Source organism: Desmodus rotundus, chromosome 5 (genome assembly GCF_022682495.2).
Source record: "Desmodus rotundus isolate HL8 chromosome 5, HLdesRot8A.1, whole genome shotgun sequence".
In the NCBI taxonomy this organism is placed as follows: Eukaryota; Metazoa; Chordata; class Mammalia; order Chiroptera; family Phyllostomidae; genus Desmodus; species Desmodus rotundus.
In genome coordinates, this window is record NC_071391.1 from 32,658,456 (window position 1) to 32,678,757 (window position 20,302).

Here is a 20,302-nt window from a genome sequence, read left to right on the forward strand (position 1 = left end):
TCTTCCTCCCTTCCCCTCCTTCTGAAAATACATCTTTTTTAAAGCATGTAAGCCTGTAATCTGATCCCCACTTCGCTTTCTCCCACCCTCCTATAATCTTCCATATGTTCCCTCATTAATTTCAAATGCATTAAAAAAAAATCATTGCAGAGTTGCCAAAGAATAACCTAACAGCTCCCAATAATGTAATGAATGCTAGCTTTATGACTTTGTATCTCAATAAATTAACAGAGTAGTCACTGTTCAAGGTTTATTTGGTGTTTTAGTTGGTATGACACTTGGATAGTTGGCTGCGTTATTTACATGTAGACTTTCTTTTTACATTATATGGCAAGGTACACTAATCTGATTCATATAGTACACAAAATAAGATCCTTAAGAAGTTATGCACAAGACATGCAACACTGGATTTATACATTGGATCCCAGGATGTGATTGACTGGAGAGAAAAAGCTGGACTAGGCACGCTGGGTAAAGGAACCGCAAGTTACATAACACACAGTGAACATTCATCTAGTTTGAAGGGCAACTGTGGTGCGTGCAACACTGGTAGTGGTGCCTTTGAGAGGTGGAACTGTTTCACACCAACCAGGCTAGGACTACACAAGGTAAGTACCATCCAGCATCAGGGCAGAGATGCAGGTGAACCATTACTATTTCTATCTTTAGGAAATTGATGTTTTTAGTCACAGATCAGATAAAAGGGACAATATGCACAATCTCCAACTAAAATCCTGTTGTAGCCTCGACAGTGAGGTGGTACGACATTAGAAGACTTTAAAATTGCAGCTCTTTCTGGATCCCCCACAGTGTATCTGCACTCTTCTTCAAACGGGCCTCTTCCTCAGGTGTCAGAGTCACCTTCACAACATCTGAGATTCCATTCTGTCCCAAGATGCAAGGAACACTAAGGAAGACGTCTTCTTTTATTCCATAGAGACCCTGAAGACAAAATGAAAAATATTATGTTTTTTCAATGCATTCTGGGGTCTCCCAAGACTTCCATTCTCTACATTATGAAGCTTATTTGATAGAGCTTAATAAGTAGAAATTCCTTTCCAGATTTTCAGTTAGGATGTAAAGAACAGTGTAAAATACAGTCATTAAAATAGCAAGATTTCCATTCTAAAAGAAAACCTAAACTATTGCTATTATCCATAGTACTTTCTAATTTTTATTATATAACACTTTGGTAACTCTAATTTAAGTGTGATTTCCCACAGGAAAATAAAAAAACCTGTTTCTTTTATAGTCTTCCACCCATCTCAACATAATTGAACAGTTATTTTAGTCAACAAGTTACCAAGTATCTATGAGCTGAACACTGTGCTGGTGGATATTAATCCTAACACTCAACCATGTTTTTTTCAAAAAAGAAAGATGCAGGTGCATTAATTTATTCCTTAAATCAATGATTGAAGACTTAACATTAATCTAATTGGTTTCTCAGGAGAAATTAAAAATAAAACAGGAAATAATGGCAATCGAGTACAAGATATCACTACATAGACCTACCTTGATCATGGTGGAAATGGGATGCACCCGCCTAAGGTTCTTCATTATACTTTCTGCCAAATCTGCCACAGACAGTCCAATGGCCCAGGAGGTGTAGCCTTTCAGTTTGATCACCTCATAAGCACTGCAGGGTGGTGAGGGTGGGAAAGGATAGGGAAGGACAGGGAAGGGCAGGAAAGAGTAAGGTAGGAGTAACAAAAACAAAATTTTCACTGAGCATATGCTTTATAGTTAATAATGCCACAAAGCTGCATTATCCACGTAAGAGTAGACCTTGCCATGTATACCAGGACATTACGTACAGGGATGTTCGCAACAGTATTGCCAGCAATAACAAAAACCTGGCAACAAGCCCAATGCTCTCCAACAGGAGAATGAATAAACTGTGATTTACTCATACACTGAACTATTCCATAGCTATCAAAATAACCACAGTGACCTGCAACAAAATAGATGACTCTTTAAAATATAACACTGAATTTAAAAAGTAAATCCAAGATTACATATAGCATGCTTACTCATGATGATCTCAAGTATGTGGGGGAGGGGTGGATGGGGGGAGATGGAGGAGCACAGAATTTACTCATTTCCAAGCACCAGCAGACTAATAATTCTGACCCAACAAACACTACAGTTAGCTGATAGCTACTGTCATTGTTTCTTGGGTTGGGTGGTGGGTTCACAGGTTTTACTTACTTAAACAAATACACAAGTGCCCTGCCTAGACTGATCATGATTCATTATTCAATTCTATAGACCCGAGGTCCACACATGATCATATGATTTATAAGTAAATAATGCCACCAGGTACAAAGCGTTCCTATTTTACCTGCAGTTAATAAGTATTTACATTTTTTAAGTCTTTTTTTTAAAGATTTATTTATTTTTAGAGAGAGGGGAAGGGAAGGAGAGAGAGAGGAAGAGAAATATCAATGTGTGGTGCCTTTTGCACACCCCCTCCTGGGGACCTGGCCCACAACCCAGGCATGTGACCTGACTGGGAATCGAACCAGTGACCCTTTGGTTCACAGGCCCGCAGTCACTACACCAACAAGGGCTACATTTTTAATGCCATTATGAATGTAGACATTGCTTAAAACTGTATAATCATCTAAACAAAAAGCTAGCTCTGTTTCTATTCCTAAAAGCTATATAAAAAGATCTTGGACTTAAATTTCTTATTCCTAAATGAATGGATCATATATGCTGTTGAAGAAAAGACTGAATCTCAAATAGAGTAGACTTAATGTAATTTGTTCTTTTACAATATAAGCACAAAAAGATTTCTCATGCTATAAATTGGGAATTATACAAAAGACAGACTATAGCCTTAATAAATGTCTGTAATTTTCAGTATCTTGTTATTACTCAAAAAAGTTGCATATTTAAAATTTCACTGACTCTATGCATGCCTTCCAGACTTTCACAGCAATTTTCTGCTCCTCAGTAAGAAAACACACTTGATCCCGTCACAGTCACAGTTAGGACACAGGCACCCACCAGAGGCCCTGCTGCCATGTTTTTTCGTCTTAGACAACTGCATCAGAACTTCGGGTCTCACAGCACGAACTCCGTAAAGTCGGCCTGGGCATGCGCCACAAGCAGATTCTGGTGCTTTCCCAACCTTCTTAGTATAAGGTAAACAATTCTGTTCCCAGGGGTTCAGGACAGCTAGTTTTGATAGAGGCTGTATTATAGGACGGCCTCAGATGGCACATCAAACGCTGGACCATTGTGAATGCCTGAAGACACCGTCCCCAGAAACAGAGGTAACAATATCTTTACCTCAGTTTATAGTATGATCTTTAACAAGGCTTTAGAAAACAGGTTTTCTCTCTAACAAAAAGTACTCAAATGCAAATGCTATTAAACTTTTAATCTTTAAAATAAAAATAATGCAACTTTATCTTCCATATTACCTGTCAACCACCTGTTTGTGAACTTCTTTCCACTGTTCCTTATCTGTATCAGTGCCTAAGTCAGGGTGCAGAGTCTTCAGGGACACACCGGCAACATTCACTCCGCTCCACACAGGCACTAAGAGAAACAGCACAAAATGCACTTGCTTCCATGCCCCAGCCAGCAGACTGGTAATTCTGACCCAAGAGAATTGGAAAATTCTCTTTTATCTGGGGAGGATTACCTCCTTTTGGTAGACTACTAATGCCCTTACTTACAGATTTTCATTTGTTTATAAATTTTATAAAACTAAGAATTCACACCTACCCCATATCCCTAACCTTTTCTAATAATATTCTAACCCATTTCCCTAACCTACTGGGATGCTTAATCCATATATATTTGAATATAAAGATAGTACAAGATCCTAAAGGGAATCATCTTGGCATCAGGAACAGAACTGCACAAATTATAACACCTTTCAACTGTGAAAATAATAGAATTTTTTCACACTATCCATTTGACTTGGCTGAACTTTTCAGGGCCAAATAATTGCAAGCCAAGTATAAACAGCTAAGATGATTTATACAAGATATCAAATGATTTAGGTCACCCTAAGAACTATTAATATGTCCACGGTAAGAAGTAAAAGGAATTTCATCCCCCATCCTGCATGCCAGATAAATATACAAAATGGCTAAAATCTTAAACAATAGATTTCTGGAAACAGCCCTACCTTGATGAATGGATATTTGATTTAGGCCCTTATTTTAAAAAGTATGTCAACTTTTACATACTCTTTTTGGAAACAAGAAAGAAAAAATAAGTTATGCTTACCACTCGAGTCTCCATGCTCCCCAAGGACCCACCCATGACAGCTTAATGGGTGAACTCCCAGCCTTTCCCCCATTAGGTAACGGAACCGGGCGGAATCCAGATTGCAACCACTTCCAATAACACGGTTTTTGGGAAAGCCGCTTATCTTCCAAGCCACATAGGTCAAGACATCCACTATGAAGAAAACATGTAGGCAAAGATACTAGGTGAATCACTGGATAATGACTGGCTACTCAAGATACATGGTGGAGGCCCGCCTGGGCTCAGCTGCTGCCCGTGCCACCGCCTTGGTCCACGCCTCCACCATGCCGCCCTACACCTTCTACTTCCCTGTTCGTGGGCTCTGTGAGGCCATCACACACTGCTGGCTGACCAGGGCCAGAGCTGGAAGGAGGTGGTGACCAACGAGACCTGGTTGCAGGGCTCACTGAAGGCCACCTGCCTGTACAGGCAGTTCCCCAAGTTCCAGGTCAGAGACCTCACCCTCTTCCAGTCCAATGCCATCCTGCGGCACCTGAGCTGCTCCCCTCGGGCTACACAGGAAGGACTTCTGAGGAACAGCCCTGGTGGACATGGTGAATGATGGCATGGAGGACCACTGCTGCAATCACAGCACCCCCATCTACACCAACTATGAGGCAGACAAGGAGAGCTATGTGAAGAACTGCCTGAGCACTTGAAGTCTTTCGAGATCTGTCCCAGAACCAGGGTGCCAGGCCTTCATCGTGAGCAACCAGATCTCCTTCGAGGACTACAACCTGCTGGACTTGCTGCTGAATCACCAGGTCCTTGCCACCGGCTGCCTGGGCTCCTACTCTCAGCCTACCTGGCTCGCCTTAGTGCCTGACCCAAGCTCAAGGCCTTCCTGCCCCCACCCTCCCAACAGCACGTAAACCTCCCTGTTAATGGCCATGAGACACAGTGAGCGAGGGGCTGTGGTGCCCTCAGCAAGTGGTAGGGGCTGCCTGCATCCCCTCTCTGAGGACCAAGAAGATACCTGGTGCTGTATGGATCTTGATAATGATCATGGCCGATATTTTTGTTGATATTTTTAAACCTCTACAATATATCTAATATAGCAAAACATTAAGTATTATTCAAGAGATGTAATTTAATGAAAGTAAACTGCATCAATTAAGAGAATACCATATTATCCATAAACTTATCCCTTATCCAGGATGTTCTTACACAGGTAACTAATTTTAAAGTTTCAACTACATTCAGCGGTACTGTACCCCTTTTCATGTTTTATACTTAACTATTTCACAAAAACACAAATCCACTCCAGGAGGAAAATGAAAGATGAGAAATAAATATGTGTATACAATATAATATGTACTATTCGTTTTACTCCAGCTTATCTGTTTTAATGTAATTAAAAACCTCACCTGGATTGGAAACAACAAGCAATTTGCAGTTGGGACTGTATTTTACAACATTAGGAATGATGAATTTAAAGATGTTCACGTTACGCTGGACCAAATTAAGACGGCTTTCTCCCTCCTGTTGACGTGCCCCAGCTGTGATGATAACCAGCTTGGAGTTTGCAGTCACATTATAGTCTAGACAAGAGAAAACAATAATCAGATTAAGGCTTTTAAGAGCTCTCCACTTCCTAGCCAGCAAAAATTTCTTCCCATAAACAATTTTTTTATAGACAGTTTTATGTGGTAGAAAAATGTCCCTAATGCCACCCACCTCCAGACTCCTCCTGTCCTTTAGGTTTTGGAGTTTTATCACTGTAGCCACTTACATAGAGGAAGAGTTCTCTCAATGCCTTCTGTGTATTTTGGTTTTAGTCACATTGTGACTTTATATAACCACAACTGGGGGTGGGGAGCTGGAAGGAATAAAACTTGAGTCTTGTGTCAAATGAGATACATTAAAATTTTTTTTTTTTGCTACCTGAGCTCAATGCTCACACTCTTCCACACTCCTACTTTGACTTAAATACTTAATTGTAGTCATATCAGCCCAGCAACAAGCCTTTATTTAAAAAAAGCAGAGGCAGCTAGCTTTACATTTATCAACTATATCTTGCTTCTAGGTCCCTATGGCACAGGATATTTAAGCCAGGGATGAAGATAATAAAGGGAGTCACCCATCATATAAATGGTCAACGATTTTCAAGTGTCAAAACAGATACTATTTGGGTCCATGCCCAGGGCTCGTAGCTGATGCTCATTAAGTGTGAAAGGATCAAGCCAAGAATATCTGCTGAACAGGCTCAATTACCCTACTCTCACCATTACATTAGTGCGTAAAAGGAAACAGAGAAGTATTTATATTTAATTTAAGAATTTGAAGCAATGTGGTTAAATATGGACCCAAGGAGCTTTCTAATTATATTCTAATTCATATGCTTTCCATATCATGGCCAAGCTGGATTTCCATTGAAATCATTTACTAGAAATTGAGGCTTTGATATCAATAGGTACCAATGCAAAATTGTCCAAAGGCTCTCTCATCCTGTTTTAAAAAAGAAATGTTTGAAGAGCTGGGATTTTCAGCCTGATAAAGAATTAAGTCTAGCATGGACTACAAGATAAACATGTTGAAATTAACCTTTGCTGGAGACAATTTTTGGTGTTCTAAGGAAAAGGCTGCCATGTTGGAGATCCATCATCTCTCCCTTTAATTTGTCTTCCATGACATCAACAAGAGCAAGTTCATCTGCCAAGTCCTAAAAGACAAAGTTTTTAGTTAAATCAAAATTGCTTCCAAAGTTAACATCTCAAAAATAAAACTTTTTCAACTACCAAAAGAAAAATTGCTACTTCCAAATTTTTAGATGGGCCTGCAAAATTTCCGTATTTCTGGCATAGGAGCAGGCCCCCATTTAAAAGCTGATGCACAGATGATCCATACATAGGAAGAAGCACTGACCCTCTCTCCAACCCTCTCTCCTCACAGGAGTAATCTCTGCAGCAGCCAAACCGCCTCTATGTGCAAACAGAACACCGCATCGACAATAGTTAGGGTAATGTCCAATCATGTAAAAAGTGACTGAGTGTCTCTCTCCAATTCAGTTATACATACTGACTTTAGGCTGTTATTCATTAAATAGGTGATATGAACCAGTATTAAGACTTGGGATTAAAAAGCGATATTTTGGACCATTCCCTGGTTACATTTCTGTATACTAATTACAATGACAATTTTATACATAGATTTGTGCATTTCAAAATGTTAGTGAAGCCCTGGCCAGGTAGCCCACTTAGAATGTCATCTTGAAGGTTGTGGGTACAGTCCCTGGTTAGGAATACATACAGGAATCGACCAATGAATGCATAAATAAGGGGAACAACAAATCGATATATTTCTCTCTCTCTCTAAAAATCAATGAATACAAATTTAAAAAATGTATTAGTGAAAAATATCTTTTCAGTTGAACCTACGCAGGACTGAATCTCAGACCAGGAGCACCCATAAGTTTAGTACAAATGGGATGTGGACCGTCATAACCAAAGAAGTTGTACTAGCTGAGCTGCAGATCTACCCCCAAATTATCTGCAGCATAATGAGTGGTCTGGCATTTATTCTTACCCACACCTAAATTAGAGGGCTTCTCAGAAAGACCATGGGTGGTGTAGGAAAAACAGACAGTATCAATTTCTGAGTTAGTGGGGAAAGAAGAGTGGATATACTTTATGGCCTTTCCTAAGAACAGATAGAGTAGGTGTTGCTCTGCAGCTCTGCAGAGTTCATTTCTGCTGCTAGTCCCTTCTCACTTCAATCCTTCTCTGTTCAGAACCCAGAACTCACCATTTCACTTGACCTTCTGCGTTATACTAGGAACCACAAATCTGAACTTAAAATATTTTAATATTGCAAGCTGCCTCAATTTATTTTATATAAACCAGGTCTGACTATTCTAAAAAGTGTTCTTTCTTCATTCACAACTTCTTTTCTAATTAAACTTTAGGTTCCATAATTGGTAGCCAAATTGCTATCCAAAAAGGGGGCCCAGTGGAGATTCGCATGGGAGCAAGACTCTTAAGATTTCCCACATTCAAAAGAATAAAAATAAAAAATAAAATAAAAACTTTAAAAAATTAAATTAAAAAATTAAATTCTTTATTTTAAAATGTTTTTATTTAACTTATTTTCAGAGAGAAGGGAAGGGAAGAGGGAGAGAAACCGATATCAATTGGTAATCTTCACATACCCCTAACTGGAGACCTGGCCTGCAACCCAGGCATGTGTCCTGACCAGGAATTGAACTGGCCACCTTTTGGTTTGAAGGCCAGCACTCAACCTACTGAGCCACACCAGCCAGGGCAAAAAAATTAAATTCTAAAAAATAAAAACATCCATCCCCTTTACTGACAAAAATAAAAATAAAAAAGATTCTCCCACAATCAGTGTAATTTTTTAAAAATATCTCTATTAATTGATTTTAGAGAGGGGGAGAGAGGGTGAAGGGAGAGGGAGGAGAGGGAGGGGGAGAGAACGGGAGAGAGAGAGATCAACTGGTTTCCCCTGGTACTGCCCTGATGGGGGATTGAACCAGCAACCTTTCAGTGTATGGGACCATGCTTCAACCAACAGCCCACTGGCCAGGGCTTAATGTGATTTTCATTTTACCATAGTATACATTATTTCACTTCAAAAATTACTCTAAAATAATTTTAGTTTGTGCCCTGGTTGGTGTGGCTCAGTGGATTGAGTGCCAGCCTGAGAACTAAAACGTCACAGATTCGATTCCCAGTCAGGGCAATAAAATTATTTTAAAAATAACAATAATTTTAGTTTGTTTGAAGGCAGGGATGCTTTCACTGTAGGTACTTCATGTATGTTAACACAGCAGAGTGAATTTAAGAAACTGGGTTGTCAGCCTAATGATCTTTGATTTTTTTTCTTTTAGTTCTGATAGATACTTTTTTGGCAAAGCATCATATTTCAAAAATTTGTTTCATATAAAGTTCTTTGAGTGCATGAACCTCAATATTTGTATATGCAATGTGATAATGCGATTGTTAGGGAGGGAGTAGAGGGACGGGTGGGGTCAAGTTATCCTTGGCTTCCAGAGTGATGGTCTCTCACTTACCTTCATTAAGATGCTGATGGCACAGGCCATGCCAACAGCACCAACCCCAACAACTGTAATCTTATTCTGGGGGGTTTGTTCTTCCTTAAGAAGATTCACAATCAGCTGATCCTTGAGAGTTGCCATATTGGACTTAGAACCAAAAGGAATCTATGGGAGGAAAACATACATCCTCTTTAACACTTATTAACCAAAAGTTGTTCTGAAAAAAGCTCATTTCAATTTCTTCTGGGGTACTTGCCACGAAAAATCACAAGGGACCAACAAAAAGGGGGAGGGAAAAAACCTAAAGACAGCCAAAGGTGGGCTGGAAGGCCTAATGCCAGGGTCTGCGGTCCGGCTGGGGTCTTGGAGTGAAGAACCTCACCTTGGCATGGAAAAATAATATGGACGTCTGGGTGTAAGTATAGCTTCCTGAGGGCTCACTCATCTTGCTTTATTAAGCCCAGGCTGGGCCAGCCTTCCTTCAAACAAGATCAGTGTGAGCCGTCTACTCCAGTCACCGGGCTCCGGCCAAGGCCCTCACGTAAGGACCAGAGAGGTGCGTGCGGAAAGTGCCATTAACTGACTCGCCGCCGAACCCCGAAGCAGTGAGGCCTGTGGTGGCCTCTGCTCATGCGCGCTCACTCGTCGGCCCCCGCCCCCGAAGCGGCGGAAAATCAGACTAACTGCTGGGTCCCCTGGCGCCCCGGGGTTTCAGCGCCCGCCCAGACCCGGAAGCCCACACGCCACCGCCGGCCCCTCCCCCCAACCCCCGCCGGCCCTGGAGACTTGCGCACATGCGCACTTCAGGACGCTGGGAGTGGACGCGAGGGGTGTAGAGGCCACTGGCTTGTAGGGAGGTGGACGTCGGCCCGGGAGCGGAGAGGATTAGTAACTAACTTGCCAGTAAGGTCAGAGGCAGCAATCTCGGGGCCAGACGTTCGACTTAACTAGTGCTCCGAAGCAGACAGGAGCCACGTGAAGCCCGGATGGCAGCCTCCCTGGCCTGGCGCAGGGCCGGAGCCTGGCTATTAACCAACCCGGAGGGAGGTGCCTGGTGTGGCTTCTGCTGTGACCCTTACTGCAACGGCGTGAGGCCCAGTATGAGGAAATTTTGTGCGTACAGGAAGTGCAGAAATAGCTCCAGAGGCCTGAGGCCTGGAACCTTAATACTCGGTGGAACCCTTGATTTCCAGAGCTGGGGAGGGAACGGACCTTCGCCTCCGTTCATCCAGCCCTGCGCTGCACTCACTGGGACCTAGTCTCGACAGCGTTCCAGCGGGCAAAAATATCCCACAGGGCTCACGGGCAAGCAGCCCAGGGTCACCAAGCCGGAATCGGGTCTCTCCTTACAAATCACGGCTATTTCTAGACATCCCTGTCAGGTTTCTGCAGCCCAGCAGGGGGAAGGGAAGGGCGTTCTTCCTGCGGACACCTGGCTCCACCAGAACCGAAGCGCGGGACTCCGGTGTTCCCTTCAATGTGGGGCCACGTGCAGAAGAGGAGCCCTGCAGAAATGGGGTCTACTCCCCAGCTCTGCCACCACTAACTGTGACCTTAGGGATGCCTTAACCTTCTCCCAGCTTTAGGTTCCCCCATAAGTCAAAAGGAGACGGTTCCGGATGATTCTACTCTCAAAAGACGGTCTGAAACGCGGGAGGGCTGAGACACCCTTCCGGCTTCATCTTTGCAGCGCCCCACAGATACACCAGTAGCTGCTTAATAAATATAGTTGGCGCAAAGCGCACCCTATAATCTGCAGAGGCCTCCCACCTCTCGGGAGTCCCGGGGTTAAAATGAGACCCGGGCATGTGGTTCCCAGCGGCTTTCCGGCTCCTAGGAACCGGCCCAGGCTGCTGAGGCTTTCTCGGCTCCACTGGCTCCGGGAACCAGACCTCGAGTTCTGCGCTGTTTGCCGAGTTCCAGCTCAGAAGTATGCCCTGCCGCTTAGACCCCGTCACCTCCTTGTCCTAATGCATCCACTTGGGCTTTCCACCCCGGGTTAGGTGCGGGCCATCTCCCCGGTTCCCCAGCATGGCCGGAGGCAATGGTGCCCACTAAGAGCAAAAGAAGAGCGCAGCGGGCTCCGTGCCCAGGCCAGTCGGGGGACACCGCCCAGGTCTCCAGACTACGGCTCTAGGAAGCAGCGCCTACACCCCCAAGGAGTAGGGACTGCCTGGCAGCTTGCGCCGGGCCAGAGAGGCCCAGGACGGCTAGCTCGCCAGCCCTATCCGGCTCAGAGAGCGCCGGGCCCTACCGTACCGGGTTGCACGGCAGACGGGCGTCGGTGGCGCGCGGCGCTGGATGCAGACTTGGCGGCAGCGGCTCCGGTACTCCGAGCTCGCACGGGAGGGGCCTTAAATAGAACGGTGGCGTTGACGTCCGGGCGGGAGGGGGGGAGCGGGGCGGACGTGCGGGATCCCACGTGTGGGTCGGGCTGGGGGCGGGCTCCCAGCTGGGCAGGGCAGTGCGGAGGCCCAGGCGGCGCGCGCAACCGAGCGACCCACCAGCGGACCCACGTGCGCTGGGAGCCGCCCAGAGCCACTGTGCCCTCCTGCCACAAAAAGCCCTTGCCTGAGCCACCAGCTGGAGTCAAGCCGATCCTCAAATTCCTCTTGGGTGAAATGTGGTGGTTACCCTCAGAAAAGGCTTGATTTGAATCTTCACCGCTATTTCTCAGTGCCCAGAACATCTGGCTCGACAACTATTTGTTGAAAGTGCCTAGCACAGGGTCAGTCTGTCCTTATCCAAGACGAGTGACCTACCAAATTTGACACTGCGTTTCCTCCTATTGCAAAACTTTCCAAGTCCTGACTCAAAAGTGAGGCCTCAGCAGCTCCAGTCTGCTCTCCCCACTGCCCCACCCCATCCAGCACCTAGTGTCCAGCCACACTCAACTGTTAGGGGTATTTTGTTTTTGTAAACATGAGATTTTTACCTCCATTCCCAGCCTTTGCTTAAATTGGCCTGCCTTCCTCCTCCATCTCCTCTTTAAACTACCAGTCTCCTGGTACTCCTCTACTACACCCACAGAGTTGGTACCTCCTATCTGCTTCTGCCTCACTGGTCTGTGCATCCTTCAAACCCTCTTGCATTAGAGGTGTGTGTCTGCTCTCCTACCTGACAGTGAGTCTCAAGGACACAGATGAGTCTACTTCCTGCACCTGGGGCATCATAGCCTTAGCGCCCAGCTCCCAGAAAGCTCCATAATTGTGAGTTTCTTGGTTTTAAAGGGAAAACTCTAACCTCAGCTCCAGAAAAGCAGGGCATCTCTTTAGCATGTCCTAACAATTTTCCCATCACTCTAGAAGGCCCAGAAACCTAGGTTCTCACCTAAAACACACAGCTGGCAGGGCTGAGGACCAACCACAGGTTCTCCAGGGTTCCTCAAGTCAGGGAAGATTACAACAGTGTCTGTGGTTCCTCAGTGTTTGCAGCAATGTCCTCATTCAGTTAGGCCTGGGCCCCTTCCTGCCTGCCTGCTTACCTAATATGACCAAAGCTCCTGGGAGGAGGAGGGCAGAACTCAGAGTAGAAGTTAGGCTAAGGACACAGGTAAAAACACTCACCAGGAGGACTCTGGAATGACCTCTGAAGGTAATCTAGACAAGGGGTTTGCTGTTCCCTAAATTAAAGTACATGACAATAGCTCACTTCAAAGCACAGTCTCCTTTCTATGCAGAACAATAGCATCTATTTAACTCTGCAAATATGAATAAAAGAAGTACCATTTACCGAGCCCCTCCTAGGTGTCAGGCAGCAAGCTAGGCAATCCCCATGCTCATCTGTACTTTAATTCTTTGGAATAGGCATAATTACCCCCATTGTTTCTTTCAGATAAAGGAACCAAGGCTAAGAGAGATTAATGATTTTGCCAAGGTAATACAACTAATACGGGATTTCAGCAGGCACTTTAACCCTGGGCTGACTTCACTCCAAAGCCTATGATTTTTTTTCTCTATATGATGCTGTCTCTCCCCGACTCCACAAAGGTTCAGAAATTATGTAGGGGGCTCAGGCCAGCCCTAGGCTCAGAAAATTCAGTTCTCAGTGAGAGGCGGTGGGTATCAGTGAGTGTCTCTGCCTGTCTGCTTGAACTGAGAGATTGATCTTTTCCCGTCACCAGGTGGGAATTGATACCATCTGCTTTCCTGAGTCTCCATCTTGCAGATGACAAATCGTGGGACTTCTAAGCCTCACATCACATGAGCCAATAATCATCACGTGAGCCAATTCTTTACATTAAATCCTGCTACATGCACACACACACACAGTTTCTCTGAAGAACCCTGACGCATACAATCCAAACGGAAAAATTTCTGTACTAAAGCCAAAGCAAAGGGAGGAAGGGATGCATGGAAAGGGTCAGGAAGCATTCAGAGGGTAAAATAGATTTCTTAACCTGATTAAGTGTTCTTAGGGGGTGACCTCTTTAAAAGAGAAAAATCTCACAAAGAGGTGGTTGGACCAGGGTATCCCTGACCTGAGAGAATGGGTGCTCTTCAGCACCCAACACAAAATTTTCCTAAAATGGACCTGGCCAAAGAATGGTGTCCACCCAAAATACAATGCTGTCATTGCTCCACCCACTAAGTACTTGTTAACATTCCTTCTCAAGGCCATTCAGTGGCTCCTCATTCCATTTTATTCCAGAATAAAACCCAAATTCCTTGGAAAGGCTCACAAGACCTCCATGATTCAGTGCCCACCTGGCTTCTCTGGCCTTATCTCCTATTTGCCTTCAAGCCTCCTTTATGCCGGTCCCAAGGCTATTTACATGTTGCCCAAATGTGCCACATACATCCGCATAGGCCGTGACTTCAACCTGAATGTCCCCCCCTTTGTCAACATCTCTGCTTACCGAAAACCCCCATCTTTATGGGTCAAGGACTATTCCTTGAGCTTTATGTTAAATTCAATCTTACTGCTGCGCATCTCTTTCTCACACCAGACTATAAGCTCCTAATAGACAGAAACTTTCTCATTTGTCTCTATATCCCCAGCATATACATTTATTTGTTTAATAAATGTATGTTGAACAGTGTGCCTGCTATGTAAAAGGCAACGTGCTTGGTGCTGGGAATACAAAATGAGTAAGACAAATGAATAAGCCTTCAGTCCTGACTGGTGTGGCTCAGTGGATTGAATGCTAGCCTTCGAACCAACAGGTCAGTTCCCCATCAGGGCACATTTCTGGGTTGCTGGCTAGATCCCTGATTGGGGGCAGCAACCAAATAAAAATAAATACATAGCCTTCAAAAACAACATTTAGTGGTTGAGGCAAACAGCATCCCCCTTGATAATTAAAATGCAATAGAATGTACACTGCCACAAAAGAGGTAGAAAAAATCACAAGCATTCAGAAGAGAGGCCCTCAGCTGGAGATGTCAGAGAAGGCTTCCTGGAAGAGGTAGCATCTTAGCTCAGCCTAGAAAAGGATTTCAAATGGGGAAGATCCTGTGTTGAGAAAATAGAGAACACAAGTGTGAGTAAACATGTGGAGGCAGGAAATTCAAGATGTGTCTGGGATACCCTTAGCTTTAAATGCCAGGATAAGAAGATTGGGGGTTTTGTTTTTTGGTGGTCAGTGGAAGTCACTGACGTTTTTGAAGAATGGGGAGGGAGAGGGTGAAGGCAAGGTGGTTGAGAGATCGTGGGAAAGGGGGTCACCTGGTTTTTAATAATACGTAACAAGAAGTTCAGAGCATACACAGCTCCAACCACATGGGCATGGAATATACACTTCTCTGACACATCGACACAGCCCCACACCCCCTCTGAACACTCACTGACAGCCTGATGTTTTCACCTTTTTCATGGTTGCAAAGCTGATGGCTTTGCTGAGTGGCAGGGCCCAGGGTACAGATGGCCTCATTGGTGTCCTTCCCTGGCCAGCAGGGCCTGCTGTGTGTGTGCTAAAGCAGAGGTTCTCCCTCTGGCAAGACAACAGGCACCTCCCCTGGGTCCTGAAGGAGGCACAGTCATCCCCCCAACCCCATCCATCCCTCACACAGTGGGAGCGGAAGCCAAAGACTCCGCCCAACTCCCCAGGTTCTCCTGGTGCCTTCCCCACCTCCACCCGAACTCCTCCCCTCCTCATTTTCCTCCTCCAGCCTGGGCTTACCCTCAGGTACTAGATGCTGCCTCTGTTTCCCTTTTTGTCTTGGACGGTCATTCCCTCCAGAGTTCATTCCTCACATGACCTGCAGTGGTGTCCAACCTTTTGGCATCTCTGGGGCCACACTGGAAGAAGAAAACTTGTCTTGGGCCACACGTTAAATATACAAACACTAATGAAAACTGATGAACAAAAAAAAGTTTTAAGTAAATTTATGATTTTGTGTTGGGCCACATTCATAGCCTTCCTGCGCTGCATGTGGCCAACAGGCAGAGGGTTGGACACCCCTTCAGAAACTCTAGATTCCCTTTGCTATAGACAGAATGTTTGTATCCCCCAAATTCGTATGTCTAAACCTAATCCCCAATATAATGGTTTTAGAGGTGAGGCCATTAGGAGGTGATCAGGTCGTGAGGCTGGAACTTCGACGAATGGGGTTAGTGACTTTATAAAGGAGGCCCCAGAGATTCCTCACCTCTCCTGCCATGTGAAGACACAGCGAAAAGATCACTATCTATGAACTTGGAAGTGGGCCCTCACCAGACACCTGCTTGCACCTTGGTCTTGGTCTTCCCAGCCTTCAGAACTGTGAGAAAAAAGTTTGTGTTCCTTATAAGCTATGCAGTCTGTGGCATTTTTGTTATAGCAATCCAAATGGACTAAGATATCCTTCTAGCCATTTCCTACCCCAGGAAAGAAATAATGTCTGTGCCCTTTCGCTTCTTCCTTCTCTGCCAGGGAGGCCTCAAGCTTTCCATCACTTTGATAGATTCCAAGCCAAAGACTGTCACCAGAATCTAAGTGGCTTCCAAACTGAGGGTGCCCCAAATCAGTGCCACAGATGGAGTCCCAAGGCCTCTCCAAGCCATACAATGTAACAAAGTGTCCCTTGTCTACTCACAACAGAGGAGGACAACAAGAAGCTACAACAGCCTTTTTCTCTGCTACCTTAGGGGGCGAGGACAGTGACGGGCATAGCTTAACAAAGATACATGAGCAGCCTGGTGGAGTGGAGACACTGACCTGAGGGTCAGGAGACTCAGGTTCTTGCTCTGGCTTTGCCATAGACCTTTAGGTGACATTGTGGAGGTCACATTTCCCTCTGTGGCCTCAGCACCCTTGACAATAAACATCAGAGGGTCTCTGTCTCCCACTTCTAGCCCAGGGAAGCTTTGAGTTAGTGAGCCAAGCTTCTACAAACGCCCCTTCATTTTTCACAATAGCTGGGGAGGACTCGGAGGCAACACTGCCCCCCACCCCCACCCATTTGGGGCAATGATTAGGGCTACTGCTGGGATAGAGACAAGCAGTCAAGGAGGGAAAACCAGCCCCACCCACGGTAACAGGGAATGCATGCCTAGCATTCTCTTGTCCCCTATATTAGTTCCAAACTGGATCCAAAATTCCCAAGGCACTGTGGGTGTTGAATTTGTTTATAAAAACAGTCTCACCTGACTTTGAAAGCTGATTACAGATAACAGAAATCCATCTCTCTGGTTCCTGTGTAGATAGTTTTAAACCATTAAACCTTACCAAATGGAGAACTACATCCCAAGTCCTAGCTCAAAAAAAGGAGGGTAATTTCCTATAAAATTCCAAGAAGATCAAAACAATTATAAGTGGGAATACGGCCAGAGGAGACTGCGTGTGCTTTGCTGGGGCAGGCGTGTGGGAAGGAGGGGAGGTCTTCCTGTGCAGCTGCTGACCACAGGGCACTGTCCAAAATGTGGGTGATGGGCCCTGGCTTGTTTTTTCTAAATCCTCGTCTGAGGATATGTTTATTGATTTTTAGAGAGAGAAGAAGGGAGAGAGAAAGCAACATCGGCCCTGGCTGGTGTGGCTCCGTGGATTGATTGAGTGCCGGCCTACAAACCCAAAGGTCTCTGGTTTGATTCCCAGTCAGCGCACATGCCTGGGTTGTGGCCAAGGCTGGGTACAGGTCCTGACCGGGGGCCTGCAAGAGGCAACCGATCACAGTCGGTTGTGTTCCATATGCACCCTGTAGGTGCCACAACCTAGCTTAGTGTGCGGGATGATGCTCCCCCCAACTGAGCCACCCTGCCAGGACTGCCCTGGGGGTTTTTGTTTAAACCGCTGCACAGAGTCAATCCTCACAAAGCAGTTTCTGCTGGAGAAGGAGGCTCTCTCCCCTGTTTGGTCTGAAAAGGCAGCCTTACCTCATTTTTCCAGGGTACCAGAAGGTGGGTGAGGGAAAGTTCCCCCTGTAACAGCGGAGGGATCTCAGGCTGTGTTGGAGCCCGTGCAGACACGGAGAAGGGTCCCTGCTGCATCTAGATAAAGCTCACTGGGTCCTTCATTTGTGCACAGCTTAGGTGGCTTTTTATTTTATTTTCATTTTTAAAATTTATTTATTGATTTTAGAGAGAGAGGAAGGGAGAGAGAAAGAAATCCATCCATTTGTCATTCCACTCATTTGTGCATTCATTAGTTGCTTGTTGTATGTGTCCTGACCAGAGACTGAACTCACAACCTTGGCATATGGAAATGACACTAACCCACTGAGCTACTTGGACAGGACTGTGGTGGCTTTATTTCATTTTTTATGGTGGCTTTAATATCTATTTTTTTAATTGGAGTGACACTGGTTAGCAATATTGGATAGGTTTCAGGTGTACAATTCCACAATACATCATCTGTATCTTGCATTATTTGCCCACCACCCAAAGTCAAATTTTTCATCGCCATATATTTGACCCCCTTCAAAAAGCATGGAACGCTTCACGAATTTGCATGTCATCCTTGTACAGGGAGCATGCTAATCTTCTCTGCGATGCTCCAGTTTTAGTGTATATGCTGCTGAAGTGGCAACCAAATCTACTCTTTCAATGAATTGTCACCTTGACTAAGAGGAAAGCAGAGCAGGAATTTTTACCCCAGTTTACCTGTGAGACTACCAAACCTTAAATAATGTAATTGATTCAGGCCACCCAGCTGGAAAGCAGCCAGGTGGGTTTAATCCCCAGATTAGCTTTTCTTCCCCTACACCACTCTGCCTCTCTCTTTCCTGAGGTGCTTCACAGCTTGGAAAGCAGTTTGCCCTTTGCTCCCTGGATATCAAAGGCCAAATGAAACTGGATATCCCCACGGCCCTCACCGGGAGCTGCAGGAAGGCCCAGGCAGCTCACCTGCCCACTGGGCTGCTCCAGGGCCCTACCCAGTCCTCCTTCCTCTCCCTGGCACTCGATCCACTGGGCTTGCACAGCCCACATGTATGCAGGGCCAAGCTCTGCCCTTTGCACAAACACACTTGCAGCGTCAGGCCCTCTCAAAGGACATTTTAACTTAGCTCATCCTCTGGTTTTAGCCACAGAAGGGATGAAAGCCTAGGAGAGGCCCTCACAGCCTTGGCTGTCCTTTACCCACTGAATCAGAGGGAGACCACCTGCCCCTCACACCTGCTTACACTGCAGGAAGTGGGTGTGGGGGGCTCTCAGCAACTCAGTCCAGGGAGCAAACATTGTTCTCACAGTGGGGAACCAGGGCTCGGAGAGTGGAAGTGCTCTCAACTACCTTAGTGTTTCAGAGTTGGCAACTAAGGCACTGGACCCTCCCATCTAGTCCAGTGCTTTCTCCTGGGCACCAGACACCTTCTCCACCAGCCTGGGCTCTTTCCTATGGGTGTGGCTCTCGCTTCCAGCTCTTACTCCTGGGGTTTTTCCACTGTATCAGAGCCTCTCCCAACAGCCCTTGCTGGGGCTGGCAGCTTGGCAGCCAGGTCTCATTCTGCAGGAGGCCATACCCCAGCCATTATAGCTACAGGACTGGCAGGAGGCCACCGCAGTGGAGCACTGTTCTCCCAGAGCTCCCAGCCTCCGAGTCCTCTCCAGCCCCATCAATGGCAGGCTCATGATGTCACAGATTATCCCCACCCCAAGCTCAGCAAGTTCTCAAGCAACCTCATCCTTTCTTAAGGGAGGCTGCCTGTCAACCACAGATGGGCACTGGCTGTGCCAGCATCTCCATGGTAACCAGGGGCCACAACTTCCTGCCTTGGGCAATGATCCAGAGCCAGTACCTTGGCAGGGCTGCCTTTCAGACTCCAGGAGGGCTGCAGGCCCATCACACTCCACTGTCAACCCCTGAAACTTGGGAACAGCCTGGGGAGGCAGCCCAGATGGATTGCCCTGGAAGACTACAGACCCAGCAGGAGTTCTTTGAGAAAGGTCCTGAAATGGGGCAAACTGGGAAGGCCCGCCTTTGGAGGCTGTCCCCTCCTCCCGCCTGGTATTGATTGTGGGGACTGGTTGTCGGGCTCCACTGTTAAAATCTCCTCAGGGCAATAGGTGAAAGTTGAAAATTTCAGTGTGTTGGCTGGCTTCAGACTTTGTTCTCCCTCCTGGAGGGGATGTTGGTAGTGCAGGAGGTAGATTGCAATGATTATGCAATAATCCCAGTTTCTTGCCACTCCCATCCCCCCACCCCATAAAGTGGCCGCTGGGCCAGTTGAGGAGCTGGAAGACTCTCAAGCAGGGGGTTGTATTGATCGATATGGAGTCAAAGACTCCTTAGAGACAGAGTGGACAGACCTGCTCCCTTGTGTGTTCTCCTAAGGGAGGCAGGGGGCTGCCAGGGCACCCCAGGAGCAGAGATGGAGCTGACTTCACTGCCACAATCTCTTTTTTTAAAAAATATATTTATTGATTATGCTATTACAGTTGTCCCATTCCCCCCCCCCACTCGACTCCATCCTGCCCACCCCCTCCCTCCCACATTCCCCCCCTATAGTTCATGTCCATGGGTCATACTTATAAGTTCTTTGGCTTCTACATTTCCTACACTATTCTTACCCTCCCCCTGTCTATTTTCCACCTATCATCTATGCTACTTATTCTCTGTACCTTTCCCCCCTTCTCCCCTTCCCACTCCCCTATTGACAACCC

The 20,302-nt window shown here is 45.9% G+C and overlaps 1 protein-coding gene, 1 non-coding gene and 2 pseudogenes across 3 annotated transcripts; 1 reads left to right on the top strand and 3 right to left on the bottom strand.

Annotated features, from left to right (window-relative positions):
- Positions 1 to 236: 236 nt before the first annotated feature.
- Positions 237 to 11,699, bottom strand: LOC112303278 (L-lactate dehydrogenase A chain). Of its 2 annotated transcripts, none has more exons than XM_024558790.4 (8): positions 11,546 to 11,699; positions 9,302 to 9,451; positions 6,817 to 6,934; positions 5,640 to 5,813; positions 4,252 to 4,425; positions 3,435 to 3,552; positions 1,516 to 1,639; positions 237 to 942 (listed from the first exon to the last, which is right to left on the bottom strand). In XM_024558790.4, the coding sequence occupies exons 2-8, from the start codon at positions 9,425 to 9,427 to the stop codon at positions 778 to 780; spliced, it is 999 nt and encodes a 332-aa protein (XP_024414558.2). In that variant the 5' UTR covers positions 9,428 to 9,451; positions 11,546 to 11,699; the 3' UTR covers positions 237 to 777. The 2 variants fall into 2 exon arrangements, with proteins under 2 accessions (XP_024414558.2, XP_024414559.2); XM_024558791.4 differs by lacking the exon at positions 11,546 to 11,699 and adding an exon at positions 9,669 to 9,852.
- LOC112303283 (large ribosomal subunit protein eL34-like) lies at positions 1,650 to 3,421 on the bottom strand (annotated as a pseudogene).
- Positions 4,557 to 5,176, top strand: LOC112303282 (glutathione S-transferase P pseudogene; annotated as a pseudogene).
- Positions 11,700 to 18,124: 6,425 nt separating the features above from the next.
- LOC112303499 (U6 spliceosomal RNA) lies at positions 18,125 to 18,230 on the bottom strand. The gene has a single exon (XR_002974650.2). It is a non-coding gene; the product is annotated as a U6 spliceosomal RNA (small nuclear RNA).
- Positions 18,231 to 20,302: the final 2,072 nt, after the last annotated feature.